We start from the raw sequence: 27,200 nt of genomic DNA, 5'->3' as shown, positions 1-27,200 counted from the left end.
TACTCCTTCAGATGCCACTAAAGCATGAATGGTCGTACATTATGTTCAGAAAAAAAAATGATTGATGTATCTAACATTTATGTACTCTGAAGCTGCAAGTGCTCTTGTAGACTGTCTTATCCCTTGTGCATATGAGTAGTGCTTTCTACAAATAAGCCCAGGCTTCCCCTAGGAGGAGGATAGTAGCAGAGAACACTAGGCAGATATCCCCCAAATAATACCATCAAAATTACTTTTGCAAAATCATCCACATCATTTAAAAATAATGTTACTTTAAAATAAATTATCGAATAAGTTAGACCAGTTAAAAAGATTGTACTGAAGTGGACTGATTCTTCTCACCAAGAGAGCAAGGAAGAAAAGTGCTTTGCTGTGGACTGTAGTGCCTGTCACTGTGTTAATACAGCAGACTGAAAGGCTCAGAATGCTAGTAGTGCATAGACCAATTATGGTTTAACAGCATCGTCTTCTTCTCTTCCGTCTGATAGCAGGGAATAACGAAGTTTGGAATATATAAGTCAATCTACATTTTGTCTTCTCATTGTGGGGAGCTGATGAGCATTCTGTGGGTTCAGTGTTTCTTCTAAAAACTGAGTTTCTTACTTTTGTTGATTGAGACAGTGTACTTGAATATATGCACATGAATATATGGAAGTACTTTAATGCACTGATCACTTTCAGTAAGTAGAAAATGCAGTGGAAAGTTTGCCTTTTGGAGAATTTAATACTGATTTTTGTAGCAAAGTTTATTGAGAAAACAATTTCTTTGATGGCTATTAAATATAAAGCTTTTTAAACCTAATATGTACACTAAATGTGTGGCATTTATTCTGTTTGCTATTTGGTATCATTTTTTTCAAACTTTTGAAAATTCCTTGACATTGAAGGAAAAAAAGATAACTTTTTCCTTTCTCCCACAGATCCAAACGTTTAATGTTGAGGCACCATGCCAGACTGTGGAAGATTTAACGAGTGGGGTTGTGATGGCCCAGGTCCTTCAAAAAATGTAAGTAATTCTTTACTTAATGAATTAAATACAGAGGATTTTTATCTGTACATTTTTCGATATTTACATGTGTTTTAGTTCAAACTTGGTTGGTATTCCGTAAGGATGTGGCTTAGATGGTACTTTAAACTGGAACATGACTAATGATTTTTTTCTCTGTTGTTTACAGATAACTATCTTAAATAAAAAAAGTTTTGTTTTAGGGAAGAGTTTAGTCAGGTGTGAACTTACTGGAAAGTAAGCTGAATTAAAACTGAACTTACAGATTCCCACTTAAAATTGAAATCAGTGCAAGGTAAGGTCCTGATCGTTGTTAGAATTAGTTTAATGTAATGAAACTTCTGTGATAAACTGAATGGAACTGTCAGTTTAGTTGTTTGCAGTTGGAAGTACTTTTCAATTTGTTTCTGCTATCCCTTGTCTGTTCACTAGACACCACTGAGATTATGTGAGTGTATAAAGAAGAAGCATTAGGTTATTTATACACAGGATTGGTAAGATCCTACTGAGCCCTCTCTTCTTGAGGCTAAACAAACACAACTCATCCAGTCTCATCTCATTTGACAGAAAATGCAGTCTGTTAATCATCTTAATTGCCCTTTGCTGAACTACTATGTATGTCCAGGTGTCTCTCATACTGGGGAGTCCTGGATGCAGCAGTTCAGATACGGGTTTAACATATCTGAGCAGTACCTCCCTTGGCTTGCTGGCAACGATCTTCCCAACACAGCCCAGGTTGTGTTTGGCCTTCTTTGCTGCAAGGACACCTTGCTGGAGTGCGTTCCACTTGGTTTCTACCTAGTTTCTTGTCTGAAAAGCTGTTTTCCAACCAGCTGGCCCCCAGTATATACTGGTGAATAGGGTTTGTTTGCACTTACCTTTTCTGAAATGTGTAAGGTTCCTCTCAATGTGTTTTTCCAGCTTGTCAAATTTCTCTTAAATGTCAACACAACTATCAGGTGTATCAAACACTCCTTCCATTTTTGTATTATATGAAAAATTGCCCTCTGTCCCGTCATCTAGGTCTCTATTAAAGACATTTAATAGTATTGACCCACTGGGTATGCTGCTAGTGGACTGGCCTCAAGCTGGATTTCATGCTTCTGAAACCTCTGAGCCTGGCATTTCAGCCATTTTTCAGCCCACCTTGCTATCCAGTTCCCTCCGTCATGCTTGATGAGTTCTTCTATGAAGATGCTATCCTGATCAGGCAGTCTGTAGCAGGAATCTGTAACAGTGTCACTTACGTTAGTCTGCTTAGTCATCCTGTCCAGTAATCTCTCAGCTGGCTCATATCCATCCTAAGACAGAGCTCATCCATTCCCACTGCTCTCTCACAGGAAGGGCGTCTCCCTGTCACTGCCTTCTCAGCTTGTTCTTCTTAAAGAGCCTGTGTATGTTCATGGCAGCAGCCCTGGCATGTGAGCCATCCTACCACAACTTCATGATCCCAGTGAGACTGTGACTTCGTAACTACATACAGAGCTCTGCTTCTTCGTATTTGTTTGCCATGCTGCATGCATTAGTGCACAAGCACTCCATGTATGCATCCAGTCATTCTGATTCCCAGGAATGAAGCTTTCCCCAGAGTGTTCTTCTTTAGGCCTTTCTATATTTGTGTGCATATGCTTGGGGTGATCCCACTTCACCTGGCCCTGTTTTGTTGACTATGAGGTATCTTTTGTTCACATCATTCCTCGCCCCTAGTTTTTCAACAGAGTCCACTGCTTTGTCACTTACTGTTCATTTTTCTGTTGTTACTTTTATAAAACTGTTCTTACCACCTTGGCCAGCCCGTTAGTGAAGATGTGTCTGCCCACCACAGTCTGGTGGATCCCATCTCTTCCTAGCAGTCCTTGATTCTCAGAAGGGTTCAATGGCTATTGAAACCAAAACTTTGTTGCCAACACTAGATTGCAGCTGGTTGTTGACCTGCAGGATCTGTCTGCTGCTCAAACCTCCTCCTCACTAACTGATGTAACTGGGGAGAACGCTACTTGAGCCTTGACCATAGCTTCCGAAGCCACATAATCACACTCGGCACTTTGCAGGTTTCCCTAGCTGTACCACTCGTGCCCAGGTGGAAGAGCAGGAGGAGTAATAGTGTGAGGGTTGGACAAGCTTCAGCAGTCTTTCAACAATGCCAGGAATTCAAACCCTGAGCAAGCAACAGGCCTTCTTGGATGATGTTAGTCAGAAGATGAGGGTCCTCCATCCTGTGCTAGTGCTTAGCGCTTCCCTCTTGTGCTGCTGCATGGCTCAGGTTTACTGAACACAGATGATTTGTTTGACAGAGCTCCTAGGACTGTAACTGTTTGAGGGCACTGAGTCTGTTCTGTAGTTGCAGATTCTCAGGAGCAGGAGCTGTCCTCCTAGAGCGAGAAGGGGCTGCCAGTTCACAGGAAGAATAAAAAAGGGGAAAAGGGAAATCTCAATGTAGTCAAATAAAGCAGGACTTTTTAGCACATGGTTCTAAGATACTGTTTTAAGTTGATGAACTAATATTTTTAGAATAAATATACAATACAAATATTGCATTTCTGTAGCATTATTTTAAAATATTTTTGTAACAACTGCCATGCTGACACTGAAACAGAAATTCTTCAGTTTTTTCCAGCTAAATATAAAGACCAACTAAACAATTTATAATTCTTTCTTTATGCCCTATGTAATAATGTGAACATGCCAAAATTATTTGACTATCCTACTTTATGGTAGTGATGCCATGATGATTTTTTGCCTTTTCTTTTATACCCCTGTTATACCTTTTTACAACTTCTGTATTCTTAGTGCTTTTTGCCTACATTCTTGGACTTGTTTATCCAGCTAGGAGACTAAACATTTTAGAAGTTTCATAGTTACAGATCAGTGTGCCCCAGACCTCAAGGTCTTCTCCAGAACACATTCTGTAAACTAAGATAGAACCATCATGGGGAAGGTTCCTTGGGGAGGGCGGCTCATTCAAGCCTCTCATTGGGGAATTTTTGATAGATATGCTAACTAGTAAGACCTATAATGTTATACCTGATCTTTTGGTGGGGGCATTGTGGTGTGCACTGTGGTGCATTTGACCTGGATGTGCACTTTCAATGCACCTAAAGATCCTTAAAATAGATACCAAGGTAAAATCCCTTTTTCCCTTCTGTGTTTGAGTCGTGATTTTAAGACCAGGAAAAGGCATCAGTAGTTGTGCTTCAGATTTGACATTTTGCCTACTTATGTAATGAACAGACATATTCTCATGCTGAAATTTAGCAACAGTATTGCTAAATCTTGACTGCATTCCTGTTTAGATAAACTCTGAAGAGCAGGAGCAATCTGATCTTGGATTGTATGACAGAAATGATAACATGAACAATTTTGAGAGAAAATATTATTGCTTCTTTTTTGTTTTTTCTTTATAAAACAGAATAAACAGAAGATAAGTAGTACAAGATAAGAAGAGTAACAGAAGATTAGTCTGATTGATTTTTGAAGCGGAAACCAAGGATTGTAGAATAGCCAAGCATTGTTTCTTTCCCTGGACATGAGATTGAAATATAGGTCAAACACAGGGATCAGCATTTGTATAGCTAACTGGAAAACTGATCAGGAGCCTGTTGACAAAGCCATTTTAAATAATCTTTCTTGAAAATGAAACCAATTTCAACACTAGGAGTGAAATCCTCCTTTTGCTCCTTTGAACAGATACAACAGGAAGAATACTTATCTGGGAGTCAGGGCATGTTCAACAATATGAAGCAAGTGTAGAAGACAGTTTTTGCAGATGTAGAACTGTACAACAGGAAGATAGCTGCATGCTTAAGGTTATTTGGAAAAGTCATGCAGTGAAGTTAAATAGCAAAGAACAAGCCTGAAAGCACCAGGTCACTGCAGACATATAATTTGCAGTGAAAACTTAAATAGTTGTGTCTTTGATGTGAAAATCTCTCAAAAAAGTTAGTCTTCAAAGGACAAATTTATTGTTTTAACTACAGATACAACTTAAATGCCATTACTCTTATTCCACTTAGAAGGATAAACTACTATTTTTGTAATTTGTGTTCCTTGAAAATTGGGTGCTTTTCAGTATAGCTGCCTGCTGTTTAAGGTTCTTCATAAGTGTGCATTTTTTGAGCCTAATAGTAATGAGAGGTTAATTAGGTAAAGGTAGGGAGGGGAGAATTCTCTAACTTTTGATGATGCAATTTTTGTGTACATCAGGATTTTACTATAATAAATAAATTAATATTTAAAAAATAGCTGAAAGAGCAGATTAATATATCCAGTGAGAATTAAAAAAAAAAAAAGGGGAAAAGAATTCATTATGAAAGAAGAAAATATTGTCAACGAAGAAGTCAAGTGAAGAAGACCATTGATGAAAATTTAAAGCTGTTGGGGTGATCCAGTGATCTGGATCTATTTCCATAGGGGAGTGAGGATAGCATTTCTTCCAAAAAGCTTAAAAGTTTACTAGTGAACTCTATTATTTCTAATTGTTTTCTCTTTTTTTTTTTTTTTTTTTTTTTACATCTACCTTCATAGGAAAAGCCTACTGGTACTTATGAGGATGTGAGATAGTAGATCAAGATAAGGAACAATTTTTGACAGATCCCTAGTTCAGGGAATTAGTCGTTTTAGACATACAGAAAATTTGCACAAAACAGAACTGTAGGAGTTTTTGTCAGAAAAAGGAAGAAAAGAGGAAACCGAAAAGGAAGAACATTGCTTGCTCATCAGCTGATAAAAAACAGCTATGCCTTGTGCTAAGTGGAAGGGGCTAACAGTTTCTTCTATGCTTCTTAATTTTTTGTACATCATCCTCAATATTTTTTGCACTCAGGGTAGTAGCCCATTTGTAGGTAAGTGCCAGACATCACAACAAATCTAGCAGAATTTTCTTTAACAAAACTGCTGGAAGAAGCTGTCAGAAGAAAAGGTTACAGAGGAAATTGACACCTTCAGAAGCTTTTCACTATTGATGTAGTATGTGATAGCAAATTGCAGAAATGTGTCCTATGTAACCAAGCATGAACGTTTTGCTTACAGTTTCAGCTGTTAAAAAGCAGATGTTGATAGATTTGTGAAGGACGTTTTCTTTCTTTATAGCATTAAAACTTTGTCTTCAAGATTCAAGTTAAAGTATCACTGAATGTAATTTTCTAGTGCTAACTGTATTATCTTGCAGGAAGAAATTCAGCCTATGCTTGAGCTTATCTTTTGTGTGTTATTTTGTAAGATTCATTGTTTGTATTCAGATGTGATAGTTATTGATCCCTCTGACTAGGATTGATATGAAATACAGTAAGATAAAATGCCTGTACACAATCAGTGTTGATGATTATTTTAAAGAATGTTGTACTCCAGGAGTAAACAGTGGAAGCAAAAGAAAATGTTTAAATCGTTTATGAGTAGGCTGTTTACCTAAAATTGTGTAGCTTTTGCTGGTAGAAGTGCCATAGCTTGCTTCTGAATCACATCCTTTTTTTTTTTGTAGCTTGTGCACTGATGTTTTCACTGTCCACTGATATCCCTAGAATAACATGATTTCCCATTTTATACTATGTTTTAAAATTTGCCTTTCATCCCACTCTGGAGACTGTTTAATACCAGGTGTCCCTCTTGTTTTGATTATTTCTTGCTCTGTCATACTGGCCTTGGTAAGTGTAAGAAGTGGTCTGTATTTTCTTTTGTCATCTGTGCATTGTGCCCCTCTCAATGAATTATTCATTTGTTACATTATACGTTGCAACACGCTGTGTATGTTTTGACACATGCAGAACACAAAAGCCATGCCTTTGTATATCGCTGGGGGAGGGAAATTTTTGTAAACATGTTTCTTGAAGCAGCTTACTGTACCACTGTTAAAATGAGTAATAATCATGAGTTATACTACATGCTCTGTGGGTTGATTTTCTTCAGAAGAGTATTTCTGTCTCTTGGCATCTGTGATGCGGAGAGATGATTGCTTAAATAAAGGAAAATTTGCATACAAAATAAGATGGAGATGGTATAAATGAGCACTGCTGAAAACATCACATGAAGTGATAGAACATTAACAACAAGCATAAGTATCTTGTGCTCTGAAGAACAGTCCCAGTTATCTGCAGTACTACTCAGATAGTAGGCAGCAATCAACTGATACACAAGTACCTTTCTAAACCTGAAAGTTATCCAGTGCTGGAGATTGTGTAAGTTTGGCTCTAGGCTCAGGAACTTACTGAATTCAGAATACTTAGTTCATGCACAAGCCATGTCATGGCAATGATGATGCGCCAGTCCATTTTCTGATAGTTTAGCTGCTCTATTCTCAGACACACATTTTCATATTTGCTTAGGTGATGCTTTTTTAAACACTGTAAGAAAAATGCTGTTGCTTCCGAATGAAATAGCCTAAGGCAGTTAAAGAACTCTGAATTCGATTGAATCCTGGTTCCCAAAAATACAGCGTTGGGAGACTTGTTTGCTGCAAGGGCTGTGAATGACCCAACATCTGGTGACGCAGGCTGCATCTTAATTGTGTCTCCCCTGATGGGGGAGACTTTTTAGTGTCTTTGCAAGGAGTCAGAGACGAATGGGACTTCTGTATTTTCTTGGTCTTCAGGTTGTTTATTATATCTTATCAGTAATTCACATGCCAACAGCATAGCATGAAGCAGAGCAAAATACAAAAGGCAAAATGCAGGAAAGCTCAAGGCTTTTTAAAGGCCACTAAAACCGTACAATATTTTTACTTTTCTACCAATGCCTAATGAACTATCCTTCCGCGTAACCCTGTACTGCGGCATTTTGTGACCAATCATTCTATACTACCAATACTGCAGAAAATGGAGTAGGTGAAGAAGGAGGAAGAAACCTGGAAACTACAAGGATTCTCCATTTTGATGTTTTTTGCTTTTATCTACTTACTATATTAATAAACCCAAAACCTCTAAATTTTTCACCCTGTGACAATCTTACATAGTATTCTATCACCTAGTTCACACCAGTGTAGATTCTAATTCTTCCCAGAGGGTAGGCAATTTTCTCCATGGACGAAGGTCAAAACCAGTGTTGTCCAGGGGGGTAGAACCCTTCAAAACAGGCAGAGAAATACTCTCTGCACTCTGGGTTCCCACAATCTGGAAGCCCCTTTTTAAAAGTATGTTTAGAAGTTCTTGTGGAAAAGTTTTTTATTTCCAGTAATTTGTTATATAGAGAGAGCATTGCTGTTGGTATTGGTAATGAACTTTAATTAAACTTTTGAAGAGAAAGAACATTATAATGGTAGGTTATTTATGTTAAGGAAAGGATGATCATTCTAGATTTGATTGGTGTTGATACCCAACCTGTTGCTCATCTGCTTGTTGTATTCCCAGCAAAGTGTTTTTGCAGTGTGCTATTAATTATTGTGTAACCTGCATGAAGGTTCTCTAAAAAGAGTTGTTGGTGCTATTTTGACTACTGTTACATAATATTGATTTCAAGTGGGGTGCTTATCAGCTGCTGGGCCCTTGGATGCTTCCATGAGTTTTGTATACATACAAATAAAAAACCAAATGGGATCTATGGAAGAAGACTACCACCTTGAGTTTAGATTTATTTCTCCAGGACCTTCCGTAAGCATGTCTGATCATGTATATAAGGGTTTAGGTAGCCTATGACTTCCATCAAGACTGTGAAAGACAGTTGCTGGTCCATGGGTACCATTTATTACAGTAGTAGCTGAGAAAAGCTGCTTAGTTTCTGCTGAAACTAAGGCTTCCAGAGTGAAGTGAGTTGGACCTAACTCTGAAATCTTGTTACTGTTCCTCAGCTGATGCACTTATTGGTGCTGTTATTGTTGAAAACTGGATATGCAATATTAGCTACCCAGTCAGTTCAAATATAATTTTGCTTGTGGGATGTTGTTTATACTTAACCATGTTGCTTCTTAGAACCTTTACCTTGAAAATGGTATGTCAAGGATTGGTATATTCATGGCACTGCAGTCTTGAAGCAGCTGAAAATGTTCGTGGCCAAGTGCAACCCTTAAAATTATAAGATACAATCCCTAAGGAAGTGCTATTGGGTTTTTTTGATGGGGAAGCACAGGTCATACCTACTTTCTCTCTCAGCTGCATAAATCCTTTGTAATTGTGAGTCTGTTAAGCAAGCTTACTTGTGTGTTGGCAATTCCCGGAAGACCCTCTTGAGAGTCACCAGGGTGCTTTTTGAACACCACACCTAAAATGGTATTTGAGCTGTCATTCTTTTTATTACTGTTGAGATGATTTTGTTGTAATTGAGTGGAAGTTAGCCAAACGAAGACGTTTTAAGTAAGGCTTTTTGCAAGGAGAGCTATTTGTTTCATGTGAAAGCTGAATGGGAACTTTCTTTATATCTCAGAGATCTTATATATACTTGAATCAATGTCGTTCTTAGGTTTACTTGTCTTCTTGTGGCAGAGAGGACATTTGAAAGCTCTTTGAAAATATATATTTCAAAACCAGATGATACTTTGGATAAGACATTGCTTTTTCTGTTTCATAATTTAAGATTCTGACATCTCTGCTAGAACTGTACTGTTTATGAATGGAAGTAATTTGGAGTCATCAACTTAACTAGTAATTAAAGCTGTTCTTCCAGATATGTTTGCAGATGCCATGTCAAAGGAAAGGAAATATGCTGTAATCTTCACCAGAGTCTGTAACAAAGTGTGTAAAAATAGCAATGGAAGTGTGTCAATAGAGAAACATTGCTGTTTGTGATCTTCCTCCATTGCTGCGTATTGTAGTTGTAGTACAGCTTGCAGACCTTGATGCATTGTGAGGACACTGTGGAAGATGAAATACAGCATGTACTGTGCATCAGATGCAAAGTGTGGCTACAAAGTTTGTGCTCTAATAAAAGTACTGATGTAATTGCTGGTTTGCAGTATATATGATATGGATGTTATTTAAATCTCCAGGCATATGCAGAGTTTTCTTGAAGTTTTGCTGAAAGATCTCACAGCATCTTGCCCTTGAAAAAAGAGCTCAGTCCAGAACCCTTCTGTGTAGAGGGTACAGCAGAAAATGTAATAGTAATCAATGGCAAATGCAGCAGTGTAAGTCCAGAAAATAGTGTACTTCACCTGAAACAGTAACACAGATTCTTAAGAGCCTTTTGCTAACAACAGAAAGGTTTGTTTTTTTTTTTTCACTATGACTGTATTAACTTTATATGTTAGATGAAATATGAGCCTTTCCTTATGTTTGCCTACTCCTTTAAAACCAGTTATAAGTAGTACATTCCTCCTCCTTAGTTCTGATTATATAATTTTCAAAATTCTGTGTGATAAAGGGAAAATTTGACTGAACTGAGAGTAGAAAATGTTAGCCTTTTAGTAGAAAATGTTAGCCTTTTAGTTGAGCTTGGCAGCAGGAGAGTCTCAGGAGGTGTCTTGAAGAAGCAGCTTGTGGAAGATGCTTGGAGGAAAATGAAGAGGGAGAAGTTGTTCATAGAAATAGAAGTATACTCTGCAAGCAGTAGGAGTTCTCTGTTCTTTTTCTTGATTGCCTTGTCAAAAGTGCAGGGGACAGAAAAACTTCTGAGGAAGGGTGTTCACAAAAAGATTTGTGTAGGGTTACTATGAAAAGAGATTTGCAAAAACTGATAGTGTTTGGTATGTGGAATAGTGAAGTGTGTTCTCAGTCATAAAAACTTCAGTGATACTCTTTAGCTATTCTCACTGTATCAAGACAGCATATGTATTGTTTGGTTTTGGGCTTTTATTTTAGAAGTTGTGTAGTTGTAAGCAGTGTACAATGGTAGGGATCCATCATATGCGAAAAAGGAATAATTCTTAACACTTTTAAGAAATGCAACTAAATATTGCTGCAGCACCAGAAGAGAAATTAAGAGATAGGACTTATGGAGGGAGAACTGGCAAAATGCATTCAAAATACAAAAAAGCTTCCTCAAAAGCATAAGCTGCTCATGGCACACAATGAAGCTGTGCTGTCAACGGGGTGCAAGATCTTAGAAAAGTGAGTAGTGACAGGATTCTGAACTACTGTATTCAGGCAATGTGTCAGATACAAGAGGTAGTCATTTAAATTAACTCAAACCTGAGACAGGAGCTTTAATGACTAATGTGTACTCACAATTTCTGTAACCTGTTTTTAATGAATACACTTTTTATCTTTCAGAGATCCAGCTTACTTTGATGAAAATTGGCTGAACAGAATCAAAACAGAAGTAGGAGATAATTGGAGGCTGAAGGTATTTGACTTACTTTGCTTGTCTGTGAATCTGTATTTCAGTTCTTAATACAATATTGTGTCTAAATATTCGCACATTTTTGGATTAGGATCTTGCTTTATAGACAGCATTTTGAATTTTAGACCATTTAAATTACACTTACTTGTTTTTATGTTGTATTGTCCTGCACAGTTTTAGCAAAGACATTTTGAATTTGTAAATAGTTTTCAATGACTTAAAAGGAAAATATTAAAGTAAATGTTATACATCAATTACCTCTCATTTTTCAAGTGCTGAATGAGATTTTTTTTTTTAATGCACAGTGTGACAGCAGCTTTTAAAAAAGCAGCTTTTTTGAGAAGCAGCTGCATAAAAATAAGAACATAATAAGCAGTATCTTTGAAGAAAAATGGCGAAGCGTTGCTTCCTTTACTTTGTCAGCTCTGCAGAACTACTGAGTTTTAAGGGAGGAAGTAGTGTTTTTTCTGTGTTTCTACTCAGCATGGTTTTTAACCACAGTCTATTTGCTGGGTAATTTGTATCGCTTGGCATTCTAGTACTTCTCTGCAAACCTGAAGGAAATAGAATTTACAAGAACTATGAATGAGGAACATCTTGCTTTAGAATCTGAAGAGCACAGTCTCACATGTAGATGCTAGTGTGGTTTTTGACTAGTTTGTTCAGAGAATGATCTATGTGCTTTTCTAAATTTCCATTTTCAGCCTGACTAATTCGGGGGAAAAAATAGTTATGATTTTACTGTTAGTTCTTGTTTCCCGTAAAACCATTTTTTTCCAGCCACCAAAGCCCATTCTGAGCATCTGGGGAAGGCCTACAGCTGTGAAATGCTCTAGTACTTACTGGCTTGTCTACATCACTCTTTGAATTGCAGGGACACACAGGCAGAATGCTGCCTGAGACAAAGATGGGGTACACTGCTGCTGTTTATGTTTTGACTTGGCCAGGAAACCTATCAGCATGGATTCTGCTGTCTGGCCAGCTGTGTGGAGTCTGGAATGCTTTAGAGTGTTTTGTCTACTGGGGCTGCCGGCAAAAGTGAGGGTACATTGATGAGGATATATTGACTGACTGGTGAATAAAAAACACGATCCCTAAGAAAGCTTTAGAACTCTCTTGGCTTCTGCTGCATGTAAAGCACTTAATATAAATGAACTTCTCAAAGAATTGTATGGAATTACAAGTGAATGGCTGGATACAAGGTCTTACTTTTCTCTAAAATATTTTTTGGGTTTTCTTCTAAGGAATATTGAAGTCTTGGCTGTTAAATGTGGAGAATAACAAATTGAGAACTGTTTGTTATAATAGCATTTGAGCTGATTGAAAGTGGAGCAGCAGCTTCTATAACTGTCATATGGAGTTAGAGGAATAAATATTTTATTTTTATGTCTCCCACCAATTTGGCAGATGTAAAAGCTTAGTAGGTGTGAAAAAAAAAAAGCTGAGTAATCTAGTAACTTGCTTATGTGACTGAGGTTGGAAAAGCATCAGGTCAAATTTCAGTTTATTGCTGATGTCATTCCATCTCCTTTTTCATGTATCCATGTAAACAAGAATTAAACTTTTTTTGTTCTGTTTAAGAAATATGTATAATCAGCTTTTTGTATACATTTTTATAGACCACGTCCCTTTTCATGAAGAATACTAAAAGCCACAATTGTGATACTTGAACTCAAGTTTTTTAAACAGAAAAGTAATCCTATACTTTGCCAACTGTTCTTTATATGTGAGTAAACATTATCAGTAGTCTAGTTTTCCAAGTGTCTATCAGCCAGTCCTTCATTTGTAGTCTGGCTTGTAGGAACACTCCAGTCTGTGCATTTGTATACATGGAATTGTTCAGCTTGGAAAAGACTTAAGATCAAGTTAAGTCTACCAAGTCCACACTAAACCATGTCCCTAAGCTCCACATCTACACCTCTTCTAAACACCTCCAGGGATAGTAACTCAATTGCTTCCCTGGGCAGTCTGTTCTAATGCTTGACAGCCCTGGTGGTGAAGAAATTTTTCATAATATCCAATCTAAATTTCCCCATGTGCAACTTGAGGCCATTTCCTCTTGTCCTGTCCCTTGCTAAGTGGGAGAAGAGACTGACCCTCACCTGACTACAACCTCCTTTTAGAAATATATTCATTAGTAGATTAAAGATGTGGGCATCATACTTGCATGACTCTAGAATACAGCTTTCCCATCATCCTTTGAGAAGTGCCATGAGAAGTGATAATTGGATTATCTCAAATGTGATAATGAGCTGCATTATTTTCTTGTTGCTAAACATGGTTGCTCTTTGCCTCTGATGCCATCTGGGATAACAGTCACCACTTGTACAAGCTCTTGGTATCTTGAACCACATAAAGGAGCCAGTCTAGTAGGGGAAATACATAAAAACAATCTAAAATGTAATGTGTTGGAAGTTTTGCTTTGTGAAATGGTGTTTAGGAGGGCTGGTAGAGTTTAGTGTAGGCCTTGTACAGCCCATCTAACCACTGTTCATAGAAGTACTCAGAAAATTGTAGAATCATAGAATTGTTAAAGTTGGGAATGACCTTTAAGATCAAGTCTAGCCGTCAACCTAGCACCACCACTGTGTTCACCACAACCCATTATGTCTCCAAGTGCTATATCTGCACTTCTTTGAACACTTCCTGAATGATGTCTCTACCGTTTTGCTAGGCAGTCTGTTCAAATGCTCTACAATGCTTTCCATGAAAATTTTTTACCTGATATTTAATCTAAAACTTACCTGGCGCATCTTGAGGCCATTTCTTCTTGTCCTGTCACTGTTTACCTGGGAGAAGGTAACAAGTGATGTGATAGTTAATTTTAAATTGTGTGTTTTCCTGTATGGAGAAAAACAAGAACATAAGGCTGAGGTGGTTTTTGTTTGTTTGTTTAGTTTTGGGTGGGGGTTGTTTTGGTTTGGTGTTTTTTGTTTGTTTTGGTTTTGTTTGGTTGTTTGGTTTGGTTGTTTTTTTGGTTTTGTTTGTTTGTGGGGGGGGGTTGGGGTTTTGGTTTTTGGGGGGTTTTTTTAGCATTTTGCTTTCTGGTAGCTGCAATGTTTTTGCTGTTGCTGTACCATTTAAAAAAAAATCACAGGGATGTTTTACGGTCTTGGTTTCAGGGCAAGTTGCCAGACTTGAGAAACTGAGCAATGCATGGGAGAGAAAAAGGGGACTTGCAATGTAGGAACCATTCAGCAAGCATTCCTGGTCACAGATCTTTGTCTACTGTGTTTAGTAGAGAAGTGTTATTTCTTCAGGGTTAAAATTTCATGGTCGTAGCATACATCAGTGAATACAGTAGTTTGTGTTTTCCCTTAGGCAACAAAAAAACTTTTCACTGCTGCCTTACCTGCAATTCTATGATGGTTTACAAAAAAGAAAAAGCAAAGACATTAACTCTTTCCTTGTGTACAATGAGTACTTATATATAGTCCAAGTTCAAATTGTGTACAACCTAGTATTTCATGGCTGAGGAAGATGACATCTTGAACATAATACCTTTATTCAAAATGAAAAACAGGTTAGAAAATAATATGATTGCCAAAATTTTGCAAGAATGAAATTCCCTAATCAAGAAAAAAGTTACTGATTTGATACATACATTGTCAGTTTTGGCAGTTACAGAATAAACTGTTGGCTATCTGAGGGATGGCATAAAATTGTCACCCTTTGCCCCCACCCCCTTCCATTCAGTGTGGGAAGCTTAGGAAAGGAAGGAAATTAATTGTTCAGCTTGATTTCTGACTTTTTCTTCTGAGCTTTTTGTTTCGGCATTCAGACTACAGTATCAATTTAAAGTACAATTTTAGTGATGTTTATAGTAGCAGGCTCTGTTAGTTCCATTACTGAATAACAGGAACCACTAAACTTTTGACACCTACTACAGTTTGAATGCCGTGTGTTTGGTACAGTATGGCAAAATGGAATAACCAATTAATGCTGTAATCTAAGTAAAAAAATCTGATTTCTGAGAATTAATTTTGACTCCTTACAGTGGTACTGTTACATTAGCTCTGAATTCTTTTTCAGTACAAGCTGACATGACTGGTGGAATAATGGGAGCTAGTTTTCAGTGTACAGTATCATATTTCTATTTCTATTTCTATTTCTATTTCTATTTTTCTGGTTCTTTTGGAGGAGAAGGGAGCATTTCCAGCAGCCTTTTAGAAGGTGTTTACCTGATAAGGCTGGAAACCTGTCATGTGAATGTTTCTTCTACAAGTGAGAAGCAGAGATTATAGGTGTATTGGAAGCTGACATTCATTTCTGTCAAAAAGTTAATGAGCAACTATATATTTAATTCTCTTTTGATATAACCTTAACTCCTAAGTCAACAGTATAAGTTGAATGTGGGAATGCTCTCTGTCTTCGGAGCTACATTAAATTTTTCTTTCCTTGTCATTTAACTCAGGGAAGTGTCTGTATACATTCTTTTGGGGATTTTTTTTTTTTCGTAGAAGACCGTCTGAAGAGGGATAACCTAGTCTTTTTCTAGGTTCCATCTATAATCAGTGATGAGACACGCTCCTGCAAAACGCAGTTTAAATCAGAAACCAAATGCCTGCGAGAGTGATGCAAACAATGCACACACCCACCCACAGCCTCATGCCACCCACCCCCCACCCCACCTGTTAACTGCAAATGGGTAAAAATGTACCTTAATGAGATATCCAAAGCCCATTGGTTAAGAATTCACACACCACTTGAAAGTGTGCCCTAGCAACACTTCCAGAGGTTATTCAAGATCTGAAATACAAAAAGAAAAGCCAATTTATTCAGAGCCTTCAGCACAAAAAAGGTTTCAGTCATACACGTGATATAAGTGTAATGCAAAATTGTGGACTGACTGTCCTAATGTTGGAGAAAAAACCAAGAAGTTAGATAACCCATGCTCCCTTTTTATCAACAATCACAAGCTTAAGGGCATTTTCTATTGTCCACTTCATCAGCCTTTCCCTTTGTTGCACAACTATATTTGTAAAGAGAGAAATCTAGACAGACTGCCCTTACAAACCTGAGGTTGGAAACAGTAAGTAAATTGTAATTAATTAGAGTTTTCATATGACAAGTGAGAATAAAAGAAAAAACCGGAGAGAAACTAAGCAACCATTAAGTCATACGGTGTTGGCAGATCACATCACCTCTGCTTTCATTCCAGTCAGTTATCAAGGTAATGCTGTGTCATAAGCATCAGTATCATTCTAAACACTGTGTGCTTAGTATGTAGTGCTATACTAAGCCAAGATGGCTGTTAATTGAGGGGGTAATGATAATTTAGCATAGAGAACACCCACACTACTCTGCTGTGGGTATTAGTGAAGTTCAGGTGTTCAAAGAAGGAGTGAGAATATTCAGGTTGCCTATGTGGATGCATTAGCTCAAAGCAGATATACTGTCATTCATAATATGAGATTGGGAAAGTAAAACAGAAAGGCCAGATCGTAAAGAGATTGAAAATGGATAGATGTTTGTCTAGAAATACTTAATGGTCCATCTATTGTGAACTGCAACACATTTTTGAGGTGGAATAAAGCATAGTTGCTTTTTTTACCAGTAAGCTTCATGTCTTTTCCAGCAGAAGTATGGCTGCAGGGAATGGATGTTAAAAGGTGTTGGGAGGGTAGAGTGTATATTTTTATGGAAAGGGAAGAACTCGGGTTGCTGATGCAAGCAAACAGGCATCCAATGTAGTCATGGGCTGACATTCAAACAATGATTTAGTACTTTATAGTCATAGACTATATTGGAAATTCTGTCTGTTGTGTTCTGCCATTACATAATAGAATGGTCTTTGTTAACCACAGTTAGGTTTTCCCTATGTGCTTAAGAAAGTGAAAAGTAATTCTGAACAACCATCACCTGCTGTGACTTAGAATTCTGATCTAATTAGTTGTCTTTAACACTTTCTTGGGCTGTTGTTCATGCTTTGACCTCATGAATGTTACTGGAACTACTCAATTGAATTTCAAAGTACAAAATGTTACTCGTAGTTTCCCTATGATGATCCTCTCTTCCAGGTGCAATAAAACCATCTAAGTATATTCACTGCAAGTAGTTAGAAAAAAAAATTGAGAGCCATCTGAGTAATACTGAAGGTCATTGTTAAGTTTAAGTCGGTCTTAGTCTTAAAAGAAGTCTATAAAGAAGCTGCTTTAACCTCATAATTGTGATTATGTGCCAGATGCAAAGATGGTATAGTTAGTTCTTGAAAACAAGCTACGCTGGTACTGTTGATTGACAGTGGAATGAAATAGGACTGCAAAGACTTCTTTTTCAGTTTGTTTGCTGTCCTCTTCTTTCAAGGATGCTGCCCTATATGTTGGTTTTCATGACAAATTTTGATCAATATTGGTTTTGTTCCAGTATCTCAACTCTAAGCTCTATGAAAGTTACATGGAGGAGGGTGGCTCTTTGTGTTTAAGGGATTTTAATTCAAAAATGCTTACAAGGAGAGGGGAAAAGAAGTATTTCACAGGTGGATGCTTTCCATTTGGTTTCTCATTTTTTTGGGATTATGTTCAAGTTCAAGGTTCCTCACAATGTTCTCATCGGTAAACTGGACTTAAATTCTGCAACACGGCCCTTGTGTTTCTGTGGCTCTTTCTGCAGCAGACTCAGGTAAATTATAAACCGGAAGATTTTAACTAATCAAGTTTGAAAATTATGTTCCAATCAGTGCAGTATTCTTTGTGGTGATTTGACATAAAAATAAAATTTCTTAATTTCTTTAAATTCTTAAATCTGTTGCAGACTTTGGTTATGATTGTGCTTTGCCTTTGAGTGGTGGTCTTGGTTGCTCTTGGGCAGACAGCTAAGAAATAGTTGTAGCTCTTACAGAACTGCGCTGTGTTGTGTGTAGTAGTACAGAAAAAGAATGTGCTTTGGTGTAAAAGGCGTAAGCTGCCTATTTGCTCTTACGGAAGAGACAGTGGATGTTCCCATATACTTACTGTAATGTAGCCGCTTCCGTTCTGTTTCTAGGTTGTCAGGGTATTTGATTTGTCACTTTTCAGGTCCAAATGAATTTTTGTTTATTGTATGACTTAAAATTCAGTCATTATGGAGACAATCAGAATGTTCCTATATCTTAATAAGGAATCAACTTCTGGCACTTGTATCCAAAAGGAAGTGGATTAATAGGAGTAAGATAATCAGATCGTCACCACTTTGGATTTCTTGGCAAAATCTTTCAATGTGTGTAGCCTGTTCCTTTCTTGAGTTTGGATTTTACTTTCATCACCTCATTTTGTTCGTTGACTGTATTGAAGTGTTGAGTTTGTCCCTGAATTTCAGTATCACATTTCCTAACAACCATCACATTGTTTGAAAGGTATATAACTTTTGTCAGTGGACAGAATCTCCTAACTGGATATTTTTGGAATGCAGTCAAGAATGTAAAATTTATCGTGGGCTTCAAAGGCAATTGGAACTTGAGAGGTTTTGCGCTCCCTTCATTGTAGTTCCACAGGTTGCTGCAGTGGCTACTGTGGTCAGCAAGAGAACTTTGTGAATCCTATTTCTATCAGTTTTAGTCTTTGCAGATCCTGTTTAAACTTCAGTTATAGAGTCATTTAGGTTGGAAAAGATCCTTAAGATCCTAGAATCCAACCATAAACTGCCAAGTCCACCAGTAAGTCATGTCCCAGTGCACCACATCTACACAGCTCTTTGCACACCACAAGGGTGGTGACTTAGTCGTGTCCTGGGTAGCCTGTTACAATGCTTGGTGACCCTTTTTGATGAAGAGATGTTTCCTGATACCCAGTCTAAACTCTTCCTGGCACAACTTGAAGCCATTTCCTCTTGTCCCATCTCTTGTCACCTGGCAGAAGAGGCTGACCCCCACCTGGCTACAACCTCCTTTCAGGGAGTTGTAAAGAGTGATAAGGTCACCTCTGAACCTCCTTTTCTCCAGGCTGAACCAACCCCAGCTCCCTCAGCAGATCCTCTGTCCCAGGAAACAGGATGCTGCTAGTATTACCTAAATTCTTTTCTTGAATACTTGGACCATAATTGGTGGTAAACTGTAGTAGTTACTTTCAGCAAAGGTTCTTTTTTTCCGGTCTAAATTTCACCTTTGATACCCATGGGCATTTTTATAATTTAAAACACACTCTACATTCCCAGAAGCTTGATGCAAATGGATTTTTGCTGGGAAGGGAGCAATATTGAGTACTAGAGAAATGTGCCATATATTCTGTACAGGAGTTACTTAACTGGTGCCATTGGCTGTGCAAGGGAACAGAAGCTACCTTTGTATAGCAGTGAAGTCAACACTGAGAAATGTGAATTTTGCCAGATACTGTAAGACAGAAATTCATTTGTAAAAACTGGGAGGGGGGAGGCGGGACAGAGAATGACAAGAACAAAAATGAAAGAACTAAAAGGAATAATTACTGAGAAAAATAACAAATTAGACTTAAATAGGTTGGGAATAAAGGATGATATTGAGCAGTAGCTGGTTTTGGTTTGGAAGAAGAAGTTTATCCCTGCAGAAAGTAGATTACTAGGATGCTTGGAGAGAAGAAAGGAGGAAAAGAATGTTTCAACTTCTGGATATGAAGATAATCCTAAAATAAACAAGTACTCATAAAACATTCGTGCTGTAGGATCTGATTTAAAGCAGATCCAAGACAATGTTATATTTTTCATAAATTTAAATGGGTTCTGGGAATTAATAAAGATTTGTGATCACATCTGGAAGTCTGATCATAAGGGCCCCTTGCATAACTTTTGTGATTCTAAATTTACTGCGGGTAAATAGATGTAATTGTATCCTTCTTTTGTGTGATTCTTCTGTGATTACCTACTTTCTGATCATTTCTCTATAATTTATTCCCTGCATTTATTTTATTTCCTCCTTCTTGTCAAATAGGTAAGCAACCTGAAAAAAATTTTAAAAGGAATACTGGATTATAACCATGAGGTAAGAACCATTTTAAGTAATCTACATCTGCTTGCCTTTTGAGTTACGTATTTTAGTTAACCTGTTGAAGATAAATTGTATTCTGCAGGTTAAGTTCTGACGTTTTCTTGCAAACATTTTGGCATGTATAATGATTCATGGCCTATTCCCTAGTCTTGGCCTTCTTTAAAACTTCTCACCTGCTTTACTGAAAACTCAGGAGTTCCAGGGAAGCGTGATATGCAAATTTTGCCATGTAAACAGTAGATGGCTTTACTGACTATGTTCTGATGATGGATTTTGTGTCTGATGTACTGTACTGTACCTGTGTCTGATTTTTTTCCCCTCCTCCTCTGCAGCTTAAGTCTGCTTTTTTCCTTATTTTCCTCTTGAGGAGAGTAAGAGCATTTCTAGCCTCTCCCTGCATTAAGACTTCCAATTAAACATTTTAATTCAGGGATTGTCATTGGACTCAGCCCTCATCATTTTCTCTTATTTTGAGCAAACTCAGGACTTAATTACTCCAGAGGAGACAGAATACCATATTTTTTCTTTCAGTGGTGAATCTTCAGGTGAAATCTGCTTTCAGTCATGTTTGAGACAAATTGATCTGTACAGGCAGCAGCACAAAATCCATAATATATATATTCTAGACATTGCTTGTCTCAAAATATTGTCTTCTCATAAATACTTCAGAGATTAAGTTACTTGTTAATAAACTGAAATACTTCAGAAAGAAAAATTTGTCTTAGGAGGCCATAATGAGTAAATGGTTAAGTATTCATGTTTAAATAAATGTTGAAAATTGATGATTAAGCAAGCTGGTCATAACTGGAAATACTAAAAAGAAACAGATCAGGTTTTTAGTATGGAAAATTAATATTGCTAAGACAAAGTGGTGAAAGCTTCTTTTTGACTGGTTAGTATTTATGATGATTTAAGTCTCTGGTGTGAAAACTTTACTATTAAGCAAGTTTTGAGCTGTTTCAAGCTGATTAATTTCTGTAAAGGTAGTGCACATTTATAAATCTTACTGGATTTTGGTTTAGTTTGGTTTTTTTCTGCCAAGGCAATCCTGGGGGTGGTAGTAGAGATGATCTGGATTCTGCTAATGAATTCTGCTTATGTTTTCCTCAGCATGATTCCCTTCCCTGCTACTAGAATATAGATGTGTATGTGGATTTTACCTGATGTAGCTAAAAGCCTTTGAAAAATGTTAATGTTGTTCATCCACAAAAATTCAGAAATTTGTATTGAGTTCAGAAGAACAATCTCCCAGTAGAAATGCTACGTTTGCTGTCTTTGTCAAGTCAAGTATGGAAGAACAGCAAGCCTAAGTTAACTATTTATAGCTTTCATGCTTTGTTATGCCTCAGTTAATCTTGCTACAGAACTCTGCTGCTCTGGAACTGAAAATTTAATTTTTTTTGTAAATGTATTATATTTTTGGTTTTTGAAAATGGGTTAAGTGCTCTTTTTCATCTCAAGATAGTTATTTTAGAATCTATCCTTCATTTTCATATTTCTTTCAGGGCTTTTGGTATTTTGGGTTCTTTTAATTTTTTCTCTTGTTTATTTCAAACTCTGTTCACACCTTCACATCCTTGGTTTCTACACAGTGCCTGCCAATTTGCCTGTTCCCTTCAGCTTTCCTCAATAGAAGTTTTATTGTCAGTAACTATGAAGTCCCTGTAGCGTTGTTAACTTAAACCTAGCATTGTATTTGAAAGAAATTCAGGAACTACAGATCAATATATAAATGCATATCAGAGTCAAAAAAATATTATTGCAGTCTATATACAATGGTAATATTTTCCACTGTGCTTGATTCATTCACAGAATTCTTATGACCTAAAGGAAGTCTCTTCCAACAAGAGTGAATATGGGTCCTTTAAAGTTTACAAAGATTTTTAGAAGTCTTTAAGTTACTTCTTTGAGAAAACTGCTTAAAAATCCTACCTACAATACAAAACACACTGTACATAATCAGAATATAACCACAACACTTCCAAGAAGCCCAACCCAACTAAACTTAAGAATGGCTTGTTTTCTTTGTATTCTTCATATATGCTATGTTTTTTGTAAATGCCTTAATCTGATTTCTGTTTTTCTTGGGTATTGCACAAAAAAGAGCATGCAGCAAACACGACTGATTCCCTCTATAGTCATTGTTTCCTTATTGCACCCTGTTTAAGAAGTTTCTTTTTATCTGCAATTAATGTGTCAGAGATGTGTTTAATTCCAAATTTCATATTCATATTTTCAACCCTCTCTTCAGTAAAGAGCAATTTAGCAGAATTGTCTAGTTGCTTCTACTGACAATCATTAATCCTTAATGATCTTTAATGATAAATCAGATAACACTAATTGTGAGTCACATGGGCTTTTGTTTTGCGGGATTTTTTCTTTCTTTCTGTATGTGGGCTGTTTAATTACATATCATTGTACTACTACCTCAGATTATCTCCATGGAACAGCTTTCTTAGCTGTAAGACTTGCCAGATATCCTTAAATTTGCTAAAAATGTGATATGAGTTTTTTACTGTCTTGTATTTGTCACCTGTCAGTGTTAGATATATGTATTGTATAGACGAAATACTTGATTTTCTGACTTTGTAGTTGTAAGAAATGTCAGATGTGTGTAATATCTTATGCTACAGGAGATGTTTTTAGTTGGATTCTTTTAATGGAATGCTTTAAAAAAATTATTTAGCCATGTGGAGGCCTGCTTTTGTTAGCTTTCTTATCTGAAGAAAAACAATCTTGCTAAGTGTTTATCTGGTAGTTGCTTGTGAGTTGAGACAGTCATGTTTGTCTTTTCCCAAGTATTATTTGTATCAAACGGTATGATCTAATAGTGGGATGTTAGGTGTTAGGCAATTTAGTTTGTTTTGAAGGTGTATTCAAAACTATGGTAAAATAAGAGTGAATTGCTCTTGCTGATTCGGAATCATCTTCGTATGAAATAAATGGGTATGTATATGTGCAGTGATACAGCCATGTGTATGTACTTGGTCTTCATGCAGATTCTAGGGCAACAGATAAATGACTTCACCCTTCCTGATGTTAACCTGATTGGAGAGCATGCTGATGCTGCGGAGCTTGGGAGAATGCTTCAGCTTATTTTGGGATGTGCTGTGAATTGTGATCAGAAGCAAGGTAATAGATTTTGAAAACATGTTTTCTTGGTTATTGTTCAACTGCTGAGGAGAAAAACTATATTTCTTGGGTTTCTGTCAGAAACAGTTTGGTTTCTTTTAATGATGTCATTATTTTGTCCTACAGATAGTAACTGTTGTTTTGTTGTAAGCTTCACTATTTTTGGAGACTCAGAGTGGCACTGAATTTACTTCCAACTTACATATTTTCGATTTTGGTTTGCCAAGCTAAAAATCAGTCTACAAAGAAAAAAATTCTTGGGCACACCTTTTAACCATTGATGAGGCAGATCGGGATACTTAAGAGTGGAAAAATGTAATTATTGCATTATTCATCATGACTCTTGATTTTAGAAATGCATTCCAGACATCATCTTACTACATGGCCAAAAGCCATCAGCATGAGTGGTTCTTGGTCTGAAGATATGTCTGGTTTGGTCTGGGATACTGTAGTTTCTAAGATGTTCGTTGCTATGGGGTTGGCAAATAGGAAAAAGTAATGCATCCATGCCCTTCTGGGCAACAGCTGAAGATGGAGTGTGGTATCATAAGAGCATCCAAAAAGTCACTTCAGGCCATTTGCCTGGCAATTCAATCCCTCTTCAGCAATCCCTGAAAGAGACTCCTGCCTCTCTACCCCCATGGCACTGACTGTAATTCTGACCTGCACAAATACTCTTTCAGTCTGGACATTAAAAATGCACGTGTTTGAAATACCAGAACCGTCTAATTTTATGTACTTTGAGTGAGATTCAGCATGAGCAAATTAACCACTTGAAGGTGATGACTTTTTCCCAGCTTCTTTCTCTTAATCACATCATTAAAACAAAGGAGATGATGTTTGGCTGGAAACCATATGATGCTGGGCAAGTCATTTGCTCCTGGACTTAGTTTAAATGTCAGAATTTGTTCTTCTGACTACTGTATCATCTTATGTGATACTGTTGTGTAGCTCACATGGACACATAGCTAAAGACTTAAAAAGTGGAGGGGACTTAATTTGTGAGGTAGTACCGAAATAAGAACAAACACCAAGAATGAGCATGAAAATGCTTTGAGATGAGGATACTGTGGGAAGGCAGGCTGTTATTGTTACACTTACAGGAAAGGACAACCTGTGCATGGATTGTGTACTTGAAGAGCCTGAATAGTTTGGGAACAAAGTGAAAAAAGGATAAAATTAGTTATTTCAGAAGTGTGAGATGCCAGGGGAGGGGAAAAAAAGGTAATAATGTACTTTTTTTATTGTTGTAGAGTTCAAATAAGCCTGGATTTATGTCTGAACAGACTTGTGATAAAATCTTGTTGAATTTGTTGGGGTGGAACTTGACTGGTGATTATGCATTTCAGTGTCATCCATGACACCTAGTCATCTTGTAGGAAGGATGCAGCTTCTGATCTTACCTTCTGTGACTTGAGTTTCAACACTGACATTTCAGAATGCTTTTATTTTCAGAGTACATCCAGACCATAATGATGATGGAAGAATCAGTTCAACACGTTGTCATGACAGCCATTCAGGAGGTATGCTGGGAAGCCCACAGTTTGTAAAATTTTGGCCTTTCAGTGTTTTACAGTAGTATGCTTTTTCCCACTTAGGAAAAACATAGTTGGAAGTTAAGAAAATAAGGGACATAGATTTTGCCTTTTTACAGTGAAAAATTTCTCCATTTTTTGTTTAGAAAAATCTTGCTTTATGTCAAGGAACTCTGGTTGAATGTCCCACTTTTCTTTAAATCTGGAAGACTGAAACTTCTAGATATTTTTGATACTGAGTTCCCTTTCCTTTTCCTTTCCCACCCTGTGAATCCTGAAGTGCACTAGATTGATTTTATATGGATAACCAGTTACTGTAGAATGTTGTCAAGATTTGTATCTTGAGACTGCAAAGCTCAGTGAACTGTTAAAATTTTAAAAAATTTAGTAGACAAATGAAAGGAAAGAGAATTGACTAACAGTAATCATTTGTCAGTTGTAGTGTTATGAACAGGGTAATGATATGTAATATGAACATACATGAATAATACAGTAGACTGGTATGTTTTTACAAGTCAGTGAGTATACTGCAGTGCACTTTGTAGAAGTGCTCTTCTGTGGTAAATCAAACCACAGTGTTAGCCACTGAAGCCCGTGTGTGACTTCTAAGAAGTCCAGAGTGCCTATAAGAGAAATGCCTATCAGTCTATAGATGTTTACTGCAGGGCAGGCCACTGGGAAAAGCAGGAAACCACTAGTAATCTCATTTCTTCTGAACCTGAACAAGAGAAACTAAATTCCACATTGAGCTTTAGAGCAGTGTCTCATCTCTGTAGTGTCTGAATAGAGAAAGAGATGTCAGTGATACTACAAGGGAATCTGTCCCCAGTCATCACTTTGGCCAGTGCTGTATCCATGCAGTCATACATTCAGTTGTCTGTGTGTGGACTGCTGTCTGTAACATACTGGAGAGGACTTTTGAAAAGAGCATCAAAAGAATCATTATCTAAATCATCTTCCAGTCAGTGCTGCCAAGCACCAGTTTGCTGGAGTTTTGAGGTATTTTACTTTTTGGTAAGTTTTATAATTGTAATATAAAGTGTTTTGGTGGATTTTTCTAGTGTTTTTTATTAAACCCAAATTTCAGCATTACTGTATTCTGCACCACCTTGAAATATAAAGCCTTCTTTTATCTTCCTTCTTTGTGCTGAAAATCTATTTGATTTTTATTAAAGTCTCCTTCATTTGATAAAATAGCTAGACTTGAAGCAGCCCATAATTTTCAGCATTTGATGAGTGAACTTTGAACTTGTTCAATGTTTGTGCCCTTTCTCTGAGATGATGAGTAGAAGTCATAAGAAACCATAGGGTAAGGGTCTGTTCTTCTGGAGCAGATTTTTGAAATTTAATTAATCAAAAAGCTTACTATTCAGCCAGTGGCACAGTTCTGAGTGATTTTAATGCTACTTTCCAAGCTGCTTAGAAATTGAAGACATTTTAGGACCAAATGAGGAGGATCTCAAGTGGTTAATGAGGAGGTGAGAAGATGTCTCAGACTTTCACACACTTTCAGAGCAAGGCCTCTCTCCATTATTTTTCAATGGGCTTGGAGTTTGGAGAGGTCCCAGTCAGCTGAAAGCTGGGAAATATTATTCCAGTTTTCAAGAAGAGAAAGAAGGAAGGTGCTGTCAGTTGCAGGCCCATCTCGCCTCAGGGCCTTGGCAGAATCATGAAGAAGGTTATTCTGGGAGTTAGATCATAGCCAGCACAGATTGACATGGGGAGAGTCTTTAAAAGGGTGAAATTTCATGGGATTTTTAAGGAGGTTTTTCTATTTCATAGACTCATGGCAGCTTTTAGAATTCAAGTGACTTAGAAAAAGCAGTATGTAGGAAATCAGCTATATATGCATATTTGAAAAGTTGGTATGTCACCTAATCCAAACATTTCAAAGCATATGACATTGCAGGTACTCTTCAAAATTAGGTATGTCAGAAGACCTCTCTAAGCTTTACTGATATATTATGTAATTAATTTTTCTGTTTCAGCTGAGCACATACAAATTTTTTTTGATGCTTCTTCGGGTATCATAGATCATCTTACTCATTAAAGTATTTAATGAGGCACAATAGAACAAGTCTTCTCTATTTTTTTGTATGAAGATGATTTTTCAATGGAAGAAGCAGCATTTTGTTTTCTAAGTTTTATTCAATTATCTAGTTTTTTTTTAACTTGTGGTTCGTCATCATTTTTTTCTTCACCTGTTGAAATGTTTAAAATATGCCTTGTGCTCCATAAAGGTTTTATAAATGAAACAGTGTTTTTCTGTTAGTTTCTCAGTGTAGTCAAATAGATCTGGTGTGTTGTCACCACTTAGATTCTTAGATGCTAATCTGCAGTTGTAGGTATCAAAGTGCAAATTGTGTGCGAGATACAAGATTGAATATCTTAA

General features: G+C 37.0%; 1 protein-coding gene across 5 annotated transcripts in view; it reads left to right on the top strand.

The window, feature by feature from the left end:
* Nucleotides 1-27,200, top strand: part of HOOK3 (hook microtubule tethering protein 3) — an 87,407-nt gene that overhangs the window by 13,286 nt on the left and 46,921 nt on the right. For all 5 annotated transcript variants that reach the window (XM_042023457.1, XM_042023454.1, XM_042023456.1 and 2 more), the window contains exons 2-6: nt 921-1,006; nt 11,137-11,209; nt 20,085-20,135; nt 23,141-23,273; nt 24,729-24,796. In XM_042023457.1, coding sequence (XP_041879391.1) covers nt 921-1,006; nt 11,137-11,209; nt 20,085-20,135; nt 23,141-23,273; nt 24,729-24,796 — 411 coding nt within the window. The remainder of the gene's footprint in view (nt 1-920; nt 1,007-11,136; nt 11,210-20,084; nt 20,136-23,140; nt 23,274-24,728; nt 24,797-27,200) is intronic.

Source organism: Corvus kubaryi, unplaced genomic scaffold, assembly GCF_017639235.1.
Source record: "Corvus kubaryi isolate FWS band 111438036 unplaced genomic scaffold, C.kubaryi_AGA036_p1.0 37249, whole genome shotgun sequence".
Classification (NCBI taxonomy): Eukaryota; Metazoa; Chordata; class Aves; order Passeriformes; family Corvidae; genus Corvus; species Corvus kubaryi.
This window is presented reverse-complemented; position numbering and strand designations above follow the sequence as displayed.